Source organism: Pantherophis guttatus, chromosome 2 (genome assembly GCF_059756535.1).
Source record: "Pantherophis guttatus breed Tessera chromosome 2, ASM5975653v1, whole genome shotgun sequence".
NCBI classification, from domain to species: domain Eukaryota; kingdom Metazoa; phylum Chordata; class Lepidosauria; order Squamata; family Colubridae; genus Pantherophis; species Pantherophis guttatus.
The window spans coordinates 115,098,969-115,118,136 of record NC_142064.1 but is presented as its reverse complement, the minus strand read 5'-3'; the positions used below and the strand labels follow the sequence as shown (position 1 = coordinate 115,118,136).

At 42.1% G+C, this 19,168-nt stretch overlaps 1 protein-coding gene across 4 annotated transcripts in view; it reads right to left on the bottom strand.

Moving 5' to 3' along the window:
* Positions 1-19,168, bottom strand: part of PALM3 (paralemmin 3) — a 38,862-nt gene extending 19,694 nt beyond the window's left edge. The window contains exons 1-3 of one of the 4 annotated variants that reach the window (XM_034434413.3): positions 18,925-19,168; positions 18,485-18,708; positions 1,488-1,539 (exon numbers count right to left, since the gene is read on the bottom strand). In XM_034434413.3, the coding sequence (XP_034290304.2) occupies positions 1,488-1,539; positions 18,485-18,495 (63 nt within the window). In that variant the 5' untranslated portion in view covers positions 18,496-18,708; positions 18,925-19,168. Of the gene's footprint in view, positions 1-1,487; positions 1,540-8,665; positions 8,755-15,868; positions 15,888-18,484; positions 18,709-18,924 lie in introns of those variants that run through there. The other 3 variants (XM_034434412.3, XM_034434414.3, XM_034434416.2) reach the window with 3 other exon arrangements.

Here is a 19,168-nt window from a genome sequence, read left to right as displayed (position 1 = left end):
CTCTCCTTCCCTAATATGCAGTCTACCCAGTGGTGAGATTCAAGTAATTTAATAACCGGTTCTCTGCCCTAATGATTTCTTCCAACAACCAGTTTGCCAAACTGCTCAGAAAGTTAACAACCGGTTCTCCTGAAGTGGTGCGAACTGGCTGAATCCCACCACTGTGTCTACCCCATACTCAGTTGCTGCTCAGGCTAATCCAGATTTCCAGGTTGCAGATTGACTTGAAGAACCTGGTATGAAAGAACCAAACTACAGATAGTCCTTGCTTACGAGCATCATTGAGCCTAAAATTTCTGTTCCTAAGAGAGACATTTGTTAAGTGAGTTTTGCCCCATTTTACTACTTTAGTTGCCACATTGGTTAAATGAATCCCAGCAGTTTTTAGGTGAGTAACATGGTTATTAAGTGAACCTGGCTTCCCCCATTGGCTTTGCTTGTCAGAATGGCACTAAAGGCGATCACATGACCCTGGGACACTGCAACTGTCATAAATGTGAGCGAGTTGCCAAGCATCTGAATTTTGATCACATGACCATGGTGATGCTGCAACAGTCATAAGTGTGAAAAATGGTCATAAGATACTTTTTTCAGTGCCTTTGTAACTTTGAATGGTCACTAAATGAACTGTTGTTAAGTCAAAGGACTACCTGTATTCTGTTGTCCAACCCATAAGGGACCTTGAAGATATGGAGAAGCAGGGACCACCCCATACTAGGTTCCATTGATCAAGGGAGTTAGAGGTCATCTGACTGACAATGACCACATGGTTGGTGAATCACATTAAATAACCCTGATACAACTACTGCAACTTGCTGCTTGTTTAAGGAGTGAAAACACTAATACTATAATAGCTAAAGACAACTTTCAGCTACTCCAGAAATGGGCAGGGGATGAGAAAGGACATGGCAGGAAAAAAACAGTGAAGTGGTTAAGTGCAAGTGGAAAAAGGCTCCAAAACTGCCATCCAATCAGCAGACCCTGCTAGAATCACATGCCATCAACATTTGCTCCCTCTGCTCCTGCAGGATTCTTATCTTTACTTTGTTATTCAGTGGGAGATTACGTATCTGGCAACACTCACAGGGTGAATGGCATGATGACCTTAGTGAGCCTCTCAGAGGGTTGATACATATCATAAACCAGCCTTTAACTTACGTCTATTCCAAACTAAAACCACATAATATGGAATTCTGAGCTGCAGGAGCATAATACAAATTGCATGAGCTTGAGACTCATGCCCCATCTCTCTATCGCCAAGCTGAACCCACAAGAACCACACACAAATGAATCAAGTCACCATGTCTACAGGCTCCAGGCTTTGAAAATAGTGAACTGACCAAGTGGGACTGCCAATCCACGCTTCTTCCGAGCTCCCATTTTGGGATGGTGGGTGAGAGGGGATTCCTGCAGCAGAATGTTGGTTGATAATGTGGAGTGCTTCTTTTACATACATGCCACAGGAGAGAATGGGAAAACACACTTACCGTAATAGCATGCAGCCGCTGTGCAAATAAGGAGCTTTCTGCCATTTTCCTTCTGAAAGAGAAAAAGAGCCTTTTGGGATATGTCCAGAGGATACTGGTTGCCAGTATTCACCATCTCATCCTCTTTCCTCCCCCAACTCCCATCTCAGGTTCTTATATGCTCTATTCCCTGCACTCTGATAGACCCTCTCTTTTCTCCCTCTCTTCTGCTCCCAACAGCTGGTCATTGTCTTTTAATGGCTTTCAGTAGCAAGGTAGGTAGGACAATTGGCATACAGACAGATTCCTCTCCTCTAACTTCTTCTATCACCTTACCCACCACTGTGTTCCTTTTTCAATGGACAAGCAGCATTGTTCCTATATAGAAGGCATCCCAACACGGCTCAGCTTAAAGAGGTAAAATATAAATGTCAAATTTTAAAGAGAAAGAGGAAGCACATCCCCAAAAGTGTGTACTCATAGCTATGTCATGTGTACCAGTGATAAAATTCAGCCGGTTCTATCCGGCTCAGGTAAACTGGTAGCGCTGGCGGCGGGAGACTCTGCCCACCCATTTGGACATCATCATGTCCCGTTTTTGTGCATGCACCTCTGTGCATGCTCAGAAGGATCTGCGCATGTATGGAGAAGGCGTGCACGCTCACATTTGCGAACTGGTAGTGAAGGTAAGTGAATTTCCACATAGGCAGATACTAAAGGCTCCACCAGTGTGAAATGGCCAATCATGTGCTGAGAATGCTGCATGAATCCTCCTGCTGGTCTTAAGGACCCCTTTTCAGACCACTATTGTCACATATAAAAACACTGCAGTGCAAAACTCTGCATATTCTACAAACGTGGTAAACCGGAAGTGGGAAGCACACAGTTTATGTAGCATGCACTATCCTTAGCTCAGAATGCCCCCTCCCTGAGATTGCACTGACAAATTACAGGAATATGATTTTCAGTAATTATTCTGGAAAATTATTTATCTATCTACCTATCTACGGTATCTATCTACCAGGGGTGGGTTCTAACCGGCTTTACTACCGGTTCTCTACTACCGGTTCTTCGTGCGCGATTGCCTCTTTGGTCGTGCGCTTTGCACACGATCGACGTGCGCAAGCTCACTTTGCTCGCACCAAACTTGCGCTTTGCGCAAGCGCGTTGCGAATCTGCCCAGCTGAGGTGCGGCAATCCGTTCTGCCGCACCTCTCAGCTGGGCGAAAAAAGAAGAAATATAAGGTCGGCATAACGCTGGGGCGGTGGGAGGGCCCAGCTCCCGAAGACAGAGAACCGGTTCGGTGACGTCATATCGTCACCACTACCAGCTCTTGAGAACTGGTGCGAACCGGGAGCAACCCACCACTGCTATCTACGGTATCTACCAGTATCTACCAGTATCTATCTATCTATCTATCTATCTATCTATCTATCTATCTATCTATCTATCTATCTACCTACCTACCTACCTACCTACCTACCGTGTTTCCCTGAAAGTAAGACCCTCTCTTATATTTTTTTGAACCCTGAAATAAGCGCTTGGCCTTATTGCCATGCACTCAAAAGCCCGATTGGGCTTATTATCAGGGGATGTCTTATTTTGGGGAAAACAGGTATCTATCAATCTAACCCTCCCTCCCTCCTTCTCTCCCTCTCTCTCTCCAGTTTCTGTGGCATGTCCCATTATTCCTTTTTAATGTCAGCTTCAGCAATGCAATTCCATATTTTACCACCACTAAAATGCCTGCTCATGGATAGATGGTAAGAGGGAAGAATTTGCATTTCTAATGGTATGATCATCTGGGTTTATCTAATAGTGTTTTGTAATTATATAAATATAATGAAGACTGAAACCTCTTGTGTGGAAAAAAATGGTATTAGGGAACAGTGCCCAGTTTTACAATACAGTATGAGCTATCTACCATATACGTACATTTGGTACAGAACTATTAGAACCAACCGTTGAAAACCCACCATGAGTGTCAGAGTCAGACAGTAGAGCATCACTAGCTAGGCATGTAGGAGGAAATGAAGCAAGATAGCCACCGGTGGCATATAGTATTAGGTATATTTCAATTAGCTGGCACAGGAAGTGTGAAAGATATTTTCAGTTTCATTACAACTCTCATGTTTGCAAATCTTTCCTGTTTTAGCACCTCCTATTTAGTGTATGATGAATGATTATCCTTTTTTATGTCTCACTTGATCTCTCTTTCTCCCTCCCTCCCCCCTCCCCCCCACTGGACGATAGGATCCAGACAGAAGTGAAAAGGATAGATGAAGAGGCCTAAAGAGCCCCAGAAGCTACTGAGTCATGTAGGGGTGGGTAACTCAAGATAATCTTAGAATCATAGAGCCAGAAGGGAGTTCAGAAATCTTCTAGCCCAACCCTCTGCTTAAAGCAGGACTTTTATACCATCTTAATCAAATGGAATTAACTGAACATTTCATATGTCAGTTTTATCAACATATGATCAGTTTATCTCAGCCTGCAGATTTTTGGAACCACAACTTCCCTTCTGCCTCTTAATACTGACAGTCCTGCTTCTACCACGAGTACCAGGGCAGGCTGAAGATGATGAAAATGAGTGTTGAGGCCTACGTGGCTTGCTCCAACTGCCCATCGGCAAGAAAATCACAGGACTAGCCATGTTCTCACCCACAGAGGGAGGCTCGTAGGCATAATGCAAAATGAGAGCAATCATGGATCAGTCCATGAGATTGTCCCAAAGGTGCTTTTTCAAGAGGCAACTGGACTTCCTTGTTTTTCTTTGAAGACGTTTCCCTTCTCATCCAAGAAGCTTCTTCAGCTCTTTCTCTTTCTTCAAAGAAAAACAGAGCTGAAGAAGCTTCTTGGATAAGAAGAAGAAAAACAAGAAAGTCCAGTTGCCTCCTGAAAAAGCACCTTTGGGACAATTATGACCTGGATGACTGAGAATCTCCATATAAACAGTCCATGAGATTATTCACCTACCATGGATATCTATCTATGGGATCTAACTAGAATGGTCAAGGAAAGTCAGATCCCTGAGCCAGCCTTTTATTTCTTTCAGTCTCATAAACTGGCTTCTGCTAAATCACTAAATGCACAAACAATAAAATATGTCTCCTCTATGGCAGTTTTTTTTACTAAATAGTTGCAGATGCTAGCTGATGATTGACTAAATCATTTCTGAGTACCTACTGGCAGTTTTTGTAAACTGTTAATTACTGAGAAATCCTCAATAGCTGGGAATCCTTGTAATTAGTTCTATTTATATGGTGGGAAGAACCCAGAAGGCATAGATGCAGAAAATAACTTCTCCCTCACAAGTGTATAAAGAATTGGGAGGTGGACTCCTCCAGCCACAGAGAGGAAAGCCTGAGTGGCATTAAGTGACTGCGACCAAGACACAATCAGGAACAGGTGTGAGTTGAGTGAATCTCAACTGCTGTCTCAACTGCTGGTACAACTGCTGTCTGTACACAGCCTACGTCTATATAGACACATATCCTGGAATGTGAAGTCAAATGGGCCTTAGGAAGTCTGAGCAACAACAAAGCTAGTGGAGGGACAGTATTCCAGCTAAGCTATTCAAAATCTTAAAAGATGATGCAGTAAAAGTGCTACGCTCAATTTGCCAGCAAATTTGGAAAATTCAACAGTGGCCATAGGATTGGAAAAGGTCAGTTTACATTCCAATTCCAGAGAAGGGCAATGCTAAAGAATGTTCAAACTGTTGCACCATTGCACTCATTTCACATGCTAGCAAAGTTATGCTCAAAATCCTACAAGCTAGGCTCCAGCAGTATGTGGACCGAGAACTACCAGGATTTCGAAGAGGCAAAGGAACTAGAGATCAAATTGCCAACATACGCTGGATCATGGAGAAAGCTAGGGAGTTCCAGAAAAACATCTATTTCTGTTTCACTGACTATGCTAAAGCTTTTGATTGTCTGGATCATAACAAATTGTGGCAAGTTCTTAAAGAGATGGGACAGTGGTGAAATGCTCCAAAGTCTGCTACCGGTTTGCTGCATGTGCGCATGTGTGGTGCACGCCAAATGCACGCTTCATGCACATGCACACCGCAGGCGCTACTGTGCAGCGCTGAAAAAGGAGGCTTAAGAAGCTTTTTCTAAGGTAAGTAGAACAGTGAGGGGGGGAACAGCTGTGCCGCGCACTTTAGATTCGCTAGAAAGCAGGATTTCCTGCTTTCTAGTGAATATAAATCATATGCCACAGCTGATCATCAGAAATACTGGTTCATCCAAACCGGTAGCATTTTTTACTATCGGTGTAGCTGAACCGGTAACTTTTATTACTACTAGTTCGGGCAAACTGGTCCGAACCGGTAGCATTTCATCCCTGAGATGGGAGTAGCAGACCATTTTATTTGTCTCTTGAGAAATCTATATGCGGATCAAGAAGCAACAGTGAGAACTGGACAAGGATACACTGATCGGTTCAAAATTGAGAAAGGGGTTCAGCAAGGCCTGTATACTGTTGCTCTGCCTATTTAACTTATATGCAGAGCACATCATGACAAAGGCGGGGCTAGATGAATCACAGTTGGAATTAAGATTGCCAGGAGAAATATCAGTAACCTCAGATATGCAGATGATACCACTCTAATGGCCGAAAGTGAAGAGGAACTAAAGAGCCCCTTGATGCGGGTGAAGAAGGAGAGTGCAAAAGTTGGCTTGAAACTCAACATTAAGAAAACTAAGATCATGGCATCCAGCCCTCTCAATTCCTGGCAAATAGATGGGGAAGAAATGGCGGTAGTGACAGATTTTATTTTCCTGGGCTCCAAGATCACCACAGATGGGGACTACAGCCAAGAAATTAAAAGACTCTTGCTCCTGGGAGGAAAGCTATGGCTTTCTAGACAGCATACTAAAAAGCAGAGACCTCACCTGCCAACAAAAGTGCGTATAGTCAAGGCTATGGTTTTTCCAGTTGCAATGTATTGCTGTAAAAGTTGGACCATAAGGAAGGCTGAGCGCCAAAGAATTGAGGCCTTTGAGACCCCAAAGAATTGAGGTCTTCTCCAGCACTATGGTGCTGGAGAAGACTCCTGTGTGTCCCTTGGACTGCAAGGCGATCAAACCGGTCAGTCCTAGAGGAGATCAACCCTGCCTGCTCTTTAGAAGGCCAGATCCTGAAGATAAAATTCAAATACTTTGGCCACCTGATGAGAAGGAAGGACTCACTGGAGAAGAGCCTAATGCTGGGAACGATTGAGAGCAAAAGAAGAATGGGACGACAGAGAATGAGGTGGCTGGATGGAGTCACTGAAGCAGTCGGCGTGAGCTTAAATGGACTCCGGGGGATGGTAGAGGACAGGAAGGCCTGGAGGAATGTTGTCCATGAGGTCATGCTTTGTGACTAACAAATTCAGAAATGTAGTTAATGTTTATAAATGTAACTAAATATGGAGAAACACATACTGTATAAGAACAAATTAACCTCTCCCAAAGGGCATTTTCTACAAGAAGTACATATACAAACAGGAAGAACAAGAGTCTTTGACCAAAACATCTTACAAAGAGCTGCTTCTTATGGAGACCAGAGATCCACAGGCAAATATAGGCAGATGTTGCTCATGGAACCTATCTGCCCCTGGGCTTGCTCATTCTAAATCCAGGGTGTTTTTGAGGGCTCAGCCTTCAGTCCTGAGAGACCTGATCCTCTGATCCTCTGGGTGTCAACCCATTGAAAAGAATGCTGAAAAACTATGGAGCTGTGTTGCTTTTTATAATATCAGTATGTGTCTCTCAGTATGACCCTGATTGAATGCCCATTTGTCCAACAGGCAGATTGTCTGTTCTTTGGCAGAAGGGAGATCAGCCCTTCAATGAAAGAACATTTGCCTTGCCTGCTTTAACAGACACTCATTAACCTTTCATTGGGCACTTGTGCAAGAGGCCAACTTCTGCTAAAAAGCCCTGCTCTGAAATGGCTACTTTGCCCTTTGGGCTGCCTCCTCCCACAAGGTTAATGTCCCAAACCACCAAAAGTGCTGCTTCAGAGGAAAGAGAGGCTTGCGGTTATTCCAAAGGTTATGTGGGTGAAAAGAACAACCAATAGGAACAGAATGTGCTTTCAGGTGCTACTGATGCCAGGCCTCCAAATTAGGATAAAAGTGATTCCACCATCATCTAAGTCGGCAGCCCCAGCAACCAAATAGTCTCTTGGCCCAACTGTACAAGTAATTCAGTGGTTGGCTGGATGGTAAAGGGACACCGTTGAACCCATTATTTCCATGTGTAGGACTGTATTCTCAAACATCATACTACAGTGAGAGTTATTTTCCCTATTGGATTTTTCAGGCAGACACAAAACATTTAGCTAAGAAAGATAATATACTTACATTACAAAAAAAAAAAAAGACAAATTTAAAAATAATTTAAGAGTAGACAGTGAAAAAAATACAATTCTTCATAAAGGGAAAGAGGTGCTTAAACTACATCAGAATTTTTTAATATACCTCTATTACTAGAATAGAATAGAATAGAATTTTTTATTGGCCAAGTGTGATTGGACACACATGGAATTTGTCTTGGTACATATGCTCTCTGTGTACATAAAAGAGTGTACATAAAATAGTGATGTACTACTATCACTATTTGATTAAATAATAAGGATTTGCTTATCATTGCTTAAAGACAGTTCAATTTTATTAATTTATTTATTGCTTGGGCAAACCAGCAGTCAGTAAATCCCACCAGAGTTAAACACTTTGGTGCTTAGTGAAACATTTAAGAACTTGTTTAACTCCTTCACTGAATTCAGTAGGATTCAAATAGCTAATTCCTGGCTTGATCAAGCCCTTTCTAGTGTATGTATATATTCATGTAGACAGCAAAGGAGCTTAAAAGTAGTTGATTTGAGTCCAATACCATGACCATTGCACCATGGTAGTCTCCCTAGATTCACTATTACCAACTTTCCTGTAATTAAATCTGTGTTTCAAACATCTAAGGACAAAACTAGGGGGAAGAGGGGACTTCCAGACATTTTGCCAACTGATCACTTCCTTCAGCTCATCTTAAATTAATAGATAAGACTGAAATTACAACATCCATTTCCTTACAACAATGACACTTCATCATATACTTTAAAGAAACATGGAGAATAGTAATTTGATTGATTAGATTAGATAGATCTAATGACAAATTATGCTTGCATAAACAAAATAGAATTCACTTGCCTTCTGAAACCAACTAGAATCCCTCAAGCACTTTAGGAAGCTAACTGTGCAACTTCAATGAGGCAAAAGTAGTATTCCCAACAGAAATTCACCAGCAGATCTCAAAGGATCAAGACATGGAGGAAGCTCCTGCTCTTGTAAGTTAAACAGCAAAAGAAATTAAACCAGCAACTCTGTACGGGGCACAGAAACTGGAAAAGCAGTCACTGCAACTGACGGAGTAGTAATTATGCACTCTTGGCAAAAGGAAGTGGTCAGACACGTAGAGCACTAGCTGCAGCTTCACAATTTTTTTTTGAAAGCACATCTCATTTCATACACTGCAATCTCCGATCCTTCAGATTACAAAAGCATGATTTTCAGTTGATTTTGGTGGATGAACTATAGGATTATAGAAATTCTGGGAACATTAATGAGTTCCCTTAACTCCCTAACTGCAAACAGAGATAATTCAAGTGCAAGTGGAGTTTTCTATCCAGGTGACTAGGGCATACTAGCGCATTGCATGCCAAAACAACTGGCCACAAGGAGTTTTTCCCCCCATGCCATCACTCTGCTAAACAATTAAATCCCACAACAATGTCAAACTACCTAGTAGGACTGTATTACTATTATCCTCATCTTTCCTATTACCTATTTCCCTATCTTCTTATAACTTTGTTGCTTGTATCTTATGAATTATATTAATTGTTTTAGTTAGTATTCTAGTATGATTTATGTTGATTGCTTATTTAGTATCCTGAGTGTTGTATCTTATGATTTATGATGAATATATTTTATGATTATGATCATGATTTATCACTTGTTGCTTGTATGCAGAAGTGGGCTGCTGCTGGTTCAGACCGGTTCAGGCAAACCAGCCCCCTGCTATCCCATCTTATATTGCCATGTTTTTGAGGCCGTGCACATCCATGGAAGGCCGTGCACGCGCTCACATTTTCGGTGCTAGGTGAGCCAGTTGTTAAACCGGCAGCAGCCCACCACTGCTTTGTATGTACACTGAAAGCTTATACATCAGAGACAAATTCCTTGTGCGTCCAATCACTTGGCCAATTAAGAATTCTATTCTATTCTACATTAGTTACAATACATTCAAATGATAAAGTATTAAGCTAGGTTCCTGGTGACTATGTGGACTAATGCCTCCCATCTTAATCTATAAGCTTTCAAGAACATTCCAGCGATTTCTTCAGACCCTTACATATTGTCTTCCACTTCTTGCTCTTGACTCAAACTTGCCAAGTTTAATCATTTTTCTAATCCAACCCCTTGCATCACATGTCCCAAATGTGTGACTTCTGGCTAGCTGATAATCACTTCAAGGAAGCAGTCAGTTTTATTTGGTTATAAGATGACTTACTATATAAGAAAGTCAAGGAGAAAAAAGGAGATTAAAGTATTTCTTTTAAAAATCCAAATTAATGGTATAAGAAAAGAGTATAAGAAATGGGTAGCTTTGTCATTCACAGAAAGCGTAGCTTAGGCCATTTACTCTTTTTCTCAATTTCATGAGTTGCTTGTAGAAACTCGCATAATCTTTGATATCTGTCTGTCTGCTCCTGGGAGGATTATATGGTTTTGGCCTGATCCTGCCAGAGATAGTTTTTAATATTCTGAACAATTCAATTTGATGAATATGAGGACCGCTATCTGCAGATTCTTACCAAAAGTAAGGGTAAGGGACTGTCTCACTCCATTGGGATTGGCCCGTACCACTCATGCCAGCAGAGGAGGCATTATTCTGGCTGGTGGGGTCCAGGGGGAAGGCCTTCTCTGCTGTTGCTCCTGCCCTCTGGAACATCTCCACCCACCCACCCCAAATGTGAGGTTGGCCCCAACCCTCCTATCCTTTCATAAGGGCCTAAAGATGTGGTTCTGTCACTCTGCTTGGGGTCCCAGTGGGAGAGCAGCACAATAGAGATGGTTGATTGAATAATAACAGATCCCACCTCCCCCCCCACTCTGCCCCCACCTTTCCCATGTGTCTTTGGTTTTAATCTTCGATTTTAACTTTTTATGTTTTAGTTTAGATGTAACTGTAAGCCGCCCAAAGTTACAGATGGGCAGCCAATACATTAATTAAACAAACAAACAAACAAACAGAACATGAAGCAAGTGGATTTGGGATATTAGGAGTATGCCCCACATGCAGACTGTATCTTTGGTCAGGGGTATTCCAGTATGCCGTATTTTATCAGTTCAGTAGAGGCAGTGTTGTAATCTGCAGAGAAGCTACACACACTATACATGGGGTCCATAAAGATGATCCACATGAAAGATCCTCTGCCATATTCCAACTAAGGAAATATTCTACAGACCAGTCTCTTCCATCAAGAGAAGAGACAAACATTGGTCTAATACTGTTATAAACCCTAGCAAAAATGGGCATTTGCTTATATGGCAATAGAAAATATTTAATAACAATAAACATGCCTGTTTATTTTTTCCAAGGATCCAGGCATTTCACATACATTATCTCAGGCCACTTCCTTTATGTTATGCTGGAGCATGGAAAATTTTGCAACAAATTTTATTTATAATTCAACATTTGAATAATGTCAACACTTTGAGCTAGACCAGATTAGAACACTAATGCCATGTAGGCCAGAACTCTTTTTTTCTTTTCTTTTTGCCTTGGTATTGGCTTTTCTTTAGTCCTTCAAAGCATTCCCTTTACTTTCTACAATAAGTGGATAGCAGAACCTGCACTGCATGAGAGGGCACTCCCATGCATTAGAGTCTTTATGACAGCTATCCTTCATTTCATATCCTTTGAATATAATGGGACTGTAGCTTTCGAACCAGGAAACTGTGAGTTCTGGTCCTGCTTTAGGCATGAAAGCCAGCTGGGTGACTTTGGGTCATCCTCTCTCAGTCCAACCCACCTCACAGGTTTGTTGTGGGGAAAATAGGAGGAAGGACTATATGTATGTTTTCTGCCTTGAGTCATTTGTAAAAAAATAATAATAAAGGCAGGATAAAAAAATTACAATAAATAAATTGCCCATGCTGGCTGCAAATTCTGAGGGTTGTAATTTTACATATCTTGAGGGCTTCAGACTGGGAAAGGCTGCTATGTAACATCATTCAAGACACCAGTATTAAAATGCTGCTTTTTGCCAGCTAAGAAGAAACCAATGGGAAAATTGTTTCAATGAGCTGTCACCAATCTAGATAAAGGCCCATTTTGCAAACTGGAGCGTCAATAACAAAAGAATGGACAGATTTCTGATGCTATTCAAGTGCCAGTGCCTGTAGTGATTTCGCATTAGGCTGCTAGTGCTGAGCTTTCTCTTTGACAGCTCCCATTCATTTTGAATGGGTCTGTGAACCAATGTATCCCAGAGACTAACGCCCTGTATTAATTAGCAAAGCCCATAGATAACATTTTAATTTTATGCCATGGATACTAGAGAGTCTTTATTCAGCCCTGAAGCCAGATGCATTACAGATGCCAGCTAAGAGTATGAGGTGCTGCTTTTTAGCCTTGTCAAATTCAGCTGCATGACTATCTCCAAGCCCTTTTCTGCCAGAGACCATTGGCATTTTTACACTGATGCCAAATGGACTCCCTCCTTCCTGCTGTGCTAAATTGGAACCTCTATTGCTTAATGCACTGTAAGCCGCCCTGAGTCTCCGGAGTAGGGCGGCATATAAATCAATTAAAAAAAAAAACAGCACCAAAGATAGGAAACCACCACAGCTCCCTGATCCGTGTTCCAGCGAGGCTCTCTGGGAGGCTTTCTATTGTCATTTAAGGAGGCAGGGAGTGGAGGACCACCTTGGAAAGAAGAATGCAGACTGCCAATGCTGAGGCCATGTTTCCTATATCTTGACTTGGCTTCTGTAATATGGTTGACACAGGATAATGTGAAGGTGAGCAGAATAACAGTTGTGAAACATGCTTCAAATAAGAATGCATTCAGCCTTCACCATCAGTCTCTTAAAAAGTTAGTTAAAAATCTGGCACTTTATTCCAAAGGTATGAGAAGTCAAGCTGTATCCCAAAAAAGTAAAGTTGTAGACAAGTGAGACTTAGAGGATATGATCACATCCACCTAATGCAACACTAATATATTCCTTGACGTGGCACTTTTATGCCTTGTCTTCATGACATTACTTTTATGCCATCCTCACCAGTGGTGGGATTCAATTTTTTTAACAACCGGTTCTGTGGGCATGATTTGGTGGTCATGTGACTGTGTGGGCATGGCTGGGTGGTCATGTGACTGGATGGGCGTGGCCAGTGGTGGGATTCAAGTAATTTAACAACCGATTTTCCTAGTGACTGGGTTGGGTGGGCGTGGCTTGGGGGGGTGTCAAGTGACTGAGTGGGCATGGGCAACTCGACGTCACTCACGGCAAGGTGGGGTGGCACCTTGCTGTGAGTGATGTCGAGTTGGCCACGCCCACTTAGTCACATGACCAATGCTGCAGAGACAGGGCAATTTCCTACGTATCTTTTTTGCCTCCCCTCCTCTGCCCTTGGGCTGACAAAATAAAAGCCAGCGAATCTCTCTTCCAGCTTGCCGGTTCGGGCATTGGGAGCTTGAGGAGTAGGGGGGGAAGGGGCTCGGAATGGTATGTAGGAAATCTGTCTCCGCAGTATCCATTGCTTGCCAGCAGGCAGGCAATGAGGCGGCGGTGGCAGGCAAGCGCGCTGGGCCTCAGGGACCGCAGGGAAGGCAGCGGGGAAGGCAGGCAAGCTGGCTAGGCCATGTGGGAGGCAGCTAGGCCAGGATTCGGGCCTTGCTGCCTGCAGTCATTCACCCAGGCAGATCAGGGCAGTTCAGCTGGGCGGCGTGGAGAGCCCTGCATGGGATGCAGCCAAAGGTAGGCAAGCTGCCCTCAGAGACTGTGTGGTCGAGGCAAGCGAGGGAGCCGGACAGAGAGCAACAGCAGCTATGCCGGGCTAGCGGACAAGATGAGGTGTGACTGGGTGGGGCGGGGCGGGGCCAGTGCAGAATTTTAACAACCGGTTTTTCCCAAACCGGCTGAATCCCACCACTGATCCTTACCCATAATTGAGGCATCTTAAGTTAGTTTTTGGGTTGCACAAAGATGGAGAGATATTGAAATATCCACAGTGGAGTAATGGATTGTAAAGACGATGGAATTAGCAGAAATGGCAAAATTGACCTATTTGATCAGGGATTTTACTAAAGACTGATAACCTTTTATAGACTTTTTGCTGAAATGAAAAAAATGATTTATGAATTTGTTGATTAAAGGGGATTAAATCATGGGTAAAGGGAAATAGGATGCACTTTTAAACTGAGGGATGTGAAGATTTGTTTACTTGTAACTGGTATAAAGGAGGTAAGGAGTTGCTTCTTTGTGTATATTTCTTATCCTGTTTCTAATTGGGTTCCCCCCCACACACACTTTTTTCCCTTTTTCTTTCTTGTTTTATTTCATATTATTCTTACATTTACCTTTTATATCTGAGAAAAATATTTAATAAAACTATTCTTTGAAAATAATCTTAGAGCTCTTTTGAAACAAAGACAGACTTATTTTCTTTTAAGCATATGGTTTATGTGCTAGAGATAAGTCATTTAAACCAGGGAAGCATTTTGTACTGTTGCTCTGTAAACCAGCTGCTTTATATTGCTGGTACTGCATGAGTGTACGTATTACAGGTTTTCCAATGCTTCTACCAACAGATTGGGAGCAGCCCAGGGCCAGTTGAAAGATGGGTGGCTCTATAAACGTTTTAAATAAAATATATAAAATCATGTGTGTGACGTTTTACTGTTTATTTTGGGGGAGTTGCATCTTGCCTTCCCCAATCTGTCTCCAGGGCTGTCCACAGCCTTTTTCCTGATGCTGCTTATATGAGAATAGAACTGTCAGAGCTGCCTTTTTGTTAAAACACTAATCAGGAATGGGTGCTCACTTCTTATGAATCACTCCCCTCTTGTGTCCCTATTCTATGCCTGCAAATTCTCAGCTAGGCTATTTGTTGACATGGGCTTTCAAAGTGGGTGTAGCACTCTGACTTTTTAAAATAAACTTTTATTAAAAGTTTTACCAAGAACATAAAACCTAACAAAATCAGAGTAAAAGCAGTAAAGAAAAAAAGGAGGAAGAAAAAAAAGCAAAAGTGCAGAAAGAAATAGAAAAATGTTTCCGTTTTTTTCAAAGCAAATATAAGTACAATTACAAAATTATGCTCTACGATTACAAAAGAAAAGTCCCTCTTTTTTTTAAATTATCCAGGGTTTATTTTTTAATCATTAAAACCATAAGTGCACTTTTTCCAATTTTGTGCAAAACATCTATAGTATAAGGAGTTCCAGTCACTTATAAATATAGATTGTATTTTTTTCCTCTATCAAAGAGGTTAATTTAGCCATTTCCGTAAATTCCGTCATCTTCACCAACATTCCTCTGCTCTGGGTACTGTTGGGGCTAGCATTCTTTCAGAAGTGCACTAAAACTTGTGTTCTAACATATCCCAATCAAAATTACAGAGAGGTGGCTAATCCCAACCATTCCAAACTACACTCACTTCACTCTTCTTCCATTAGGTAGCTGTTTTCCTACTGGCAGGTAAGAACTGATAAGAGGAGAAACAAAATCAGATGACTCTATCAATGGCTTTCCTTAATTTGTCATGCATTAAAACTATAAGGATACTATGAGTTTCATTATCATGGCAGCATAGAGATCAGCAATCCAAGCAGCAAACATTTGCTGGCATTTTTTTCTGTTGGCTCAAAAACTGGTAGGTAGCCATTTGATTTGTCATTGGAAGCAAGATAAAGCCCTCCAAGTAATAAAAGACACAGTTGGAATGTACATATTGCAGAGCATAACATCTCAGGGCTTAGAAGAAGCAATCAAGTTTGGGGTTTGTTTGTTTTTTTGCCACAGAAAAACTGGAAAGCAAGCAGTCTTTCTCTTGTACAAGGATTTGCCAGCCCCTTCCTTCACTTTGCATGGGCTTCTCAATCTCAGTCTTCTTTTTGTGGAAACACAAAAGCTGAGGACTAGAGATACTTTTAGCATGCTGTAGAAACCCTTCCTGCTATGTTTTAAGGTTTCGGTGAGCTACGGTAGTCTTAGCTCAAAAGGTTCCCACTGTGTCTCTCCTATGATAAAACGCCCTCTACTGGGAGTTGATATCTCTTGCACATGTGGATCATTTATTGTTCACTCAATATTTACTGGGTGAATTATTGTTTTGGAATTACTTACTTCTAATGAAATGGCACATTTGGAACAATGACTCATCTAGTGACAGAATCAGAAGGATGAAGTCGCAAACTGAACAGAGTCTCCAATTTTAATTCAGAAAAGGGCATCTTGGTTATTGGAAACTTGGAAAACTGGCGCACCAGAGCTGCTTCATCTGGCATGGATAAATCAATGATTAATAGGACGCAATAGTTTTTTTTAATATAAGCTTGCTTATTAATTTCTCTTAGAGGAATCAGATCATGGAATGGCAAACAGCCAATTAATGAATAAAAAAGAAACCATAATCTTCTAACAGACATAAGCAATACTTTTTAACCAAATGCTGGAACAGTGGCAATAAATAAGCAATGGAAGAAGATGGGCTAGAGCTGCTAGACTAATAATTGTAGGAATGCTTACCTGATTGTTACTCAGAATATGACTGACAAGCAGCTGTCAATAATTAGAAACAGCATGCCATGAAAGCTAGGTTTCTTGTGCTATCCATATACTTGGGATGATAGGATATTTGATACATTTCAACCAACACTTTGGATGAGCAAACCAAATATTTTTTTCCCACTAGAGATCCTTACTATATCTCAGCTCTTGCTATAGTGAATATAACCTCTTGTTGGAATGAAAATGTGAGGTCTTCATTTTTGCAGCTGTGGTGTCTGGCTAGGAAAGTCTGTTGTGCTTACTGGTGTGGGATGCCTATCTGGAGGGTGTTAATTAGCTGAGGAATGGGCAACAGCAGGAATTTCTCTCCCTCTCCTCTTCAAATAGAGGAATCCTCCAGGAAATTTACCAATGACTAGTCAAGGCTGGCTAGACACTTCTTGAAAGGAAAGGTAAGCGCCATAATGAAGTGTGTAATGTAATGAGATGTTTACCTCTGACAATACAAGAATTAGCACATTAACCTGGATTTTAATCCTCCCAAAATTGGGGTACAGAATGTCTTTGAGTGCCTGTTAAGGTAAGGATTATTTTTAGCAACAATGTTCATATAAGTCCTTTTGCAAACAAATCTTGCCCAGTCTCCCCCCACTCCACTCCCTAGTTATCTCAATTTTAGGCACCTAAATCAAGAGGACAGAGGGTTTTTACCATTGTATTCTCACATGATTACAAATAGAAAAATCTGCTGATATGCAGCATTTCAAGCTAGATGCCTCAGCCATTGATGATTGCTCAAGTAGCTCAGTAACATCAGGAGGGCCACAGTTTCCTCTGTACATTTCAGTGGGGGTGAAAAAGGCCCAGGGAGAAACGAATAAATGAGCAAAGCTAAGCAAGTTTCAAAAGGCCTGAAGGCTCCATTTCCAGTCTCAAATGCACTAAATCATTTCAAGGCCAAGCCAAGGACAAAGCTGCTACTGAACAAACAAGAGACAGATCTACTGGGCACTTTTACGGTTGTTAAATTGGTCTGGAAGATCTTTCATGCCTTTATTTATATATAAAACCATTAAAATACAATTAGGTCATGTGATATATACATTCTATATATGATATATCCATGATCGACATAAACTTCTGGATGTATAGTACATGACCATTGAATTGCAAAACAACTATTGGTTGGGTTCATACAACACACTGAGCCAGAAACTAACCAAGTACACTTTAAACTAGCATGTTGACAGCTTAATGCTTTTGTTTCATGATCATATCCAGAACTATGGTTGAGAAAGGGGTGAAAGGCTTGTGGCTTTGATTAAACTTCATACATCAATACACCCAAACAGAGTGTGCATCTAGCAGGACATTTAAAGAATTTTAAGGAGAAATCACCTATAAAAAGTCATCTTCAGTGTGCATTCTTCAAATACCTATGTATGGAGACACTTGGGCATGATACCTCCCAGCAGCCACCTTAGGCTGAAGCTATTCCGTTGAAACTTCATCTGTAGCCCAGTAGTGAGACCTTGGAACATGTGTCCACTGGGAGTCCATAGGGTGGAGCAAATTATGTCATACGGGTCATGACATCATTGCAAATCATAGGGTTTGCATCATTTGTACAGTAATATCACAATGCATGAGAATCATTGTGGCCTCCACTTCACCCATAATGAAGAAATTGGAAAGTGGGGGTTCTGATTAAAAAGATGTACACCTGTTTCTTTGACAACCCCTTGTACTCATGAACATCTGCAGCTGTCTGGAACATCAAGGCCATCCTTTCCTTAACACTGATTATTTTTTGCAGCCCTAATTATTTCCTTTGCCCAGAAAGGAGGCACTTTAGGACAGGGTTTTCCCGGCTAAGTGACTGGAGGTAAAAAAGGGAACGTAACAATTTGAGCGAAGCAGCTTGGCTGCTCCCTATAGAACAAGTTCCACCTGCTATCTCTTTTCATGTATGGAATTATTAAAGGGATTCACAGCTGTCCGTCTTTGCCTCTGGTCACAAATGGCATGAGGATCTTTGCAAAACAGGGGTCTTGTAGGACTAACTAGTTTGGTTATTTTTCCTGCTCCTCTTTTTGCTGGGTGAATTGTTCTGGCCTGGTTTTAACCCAACAGCCCAGCCTGGTTATTCTGCTCTGCTTTTCCCCCTTCCCTCTGCAAGCCCTTAGGCCAGCACTTAACCAGAGCTGCCCAGTCCTCCTGTGTTTTCCTTACCTTTCAGTCATGGGATGTCCAGCCAGCCAGTGGTCTTTTGCAGAGTTTCTTCTGATGCAAAAGGGAGTAGATGAGCAGGGGGTAGGGAGAGCTTCTGCCCCGCTCAGTGGGATGCAGCCAGAAGAGCAAAGTCAAAGAGCGCATACATCTTTTAACATTCCCACCATCCTAGCAGGGCCTGACTTGGCTCCAAGCCTTTCTTCTCTGTGTGTGTGCGTGAGTGCCTAGATCAAAAGACAGAGGAGAGAAGAAATGAGGCTCTCCAGAGCTGGTCAGGCCGGTTTCAGTTTGGAAAAAGCTGAGAGGCAGGCAGAGTTGGGCGAAGGGAGGTGAGTTTCCCCACAGGCAGCACCAGCACTGCTGGGCCCCGGCGCCCTTGAAAGCCTCCCCCCCCCACTGCTGGGTCAGTGACTTATCAGCTGTCTAGCTGAATTATTTACCAGCATTCCTGAGCTGTTTGGTTACCTTCTGGTTTTCTGCCCTCCCTCTGAGACCATCTTAAGGCCAGAAAATAAAAGAAGAGAGAGGGCTGCCACTGACGCTCAAATGGTCCCACTCCATTTGTGCATAAAACCCGGTCCTTAATGGTAAGGCTGGCCATACACAGCTCCTGTGGGACCCTCCTTCTGGGTCATCCCGTTTCTGCCCAACTGACTCCTTTCCCCCCAGTGCAAAGCTCTCCTC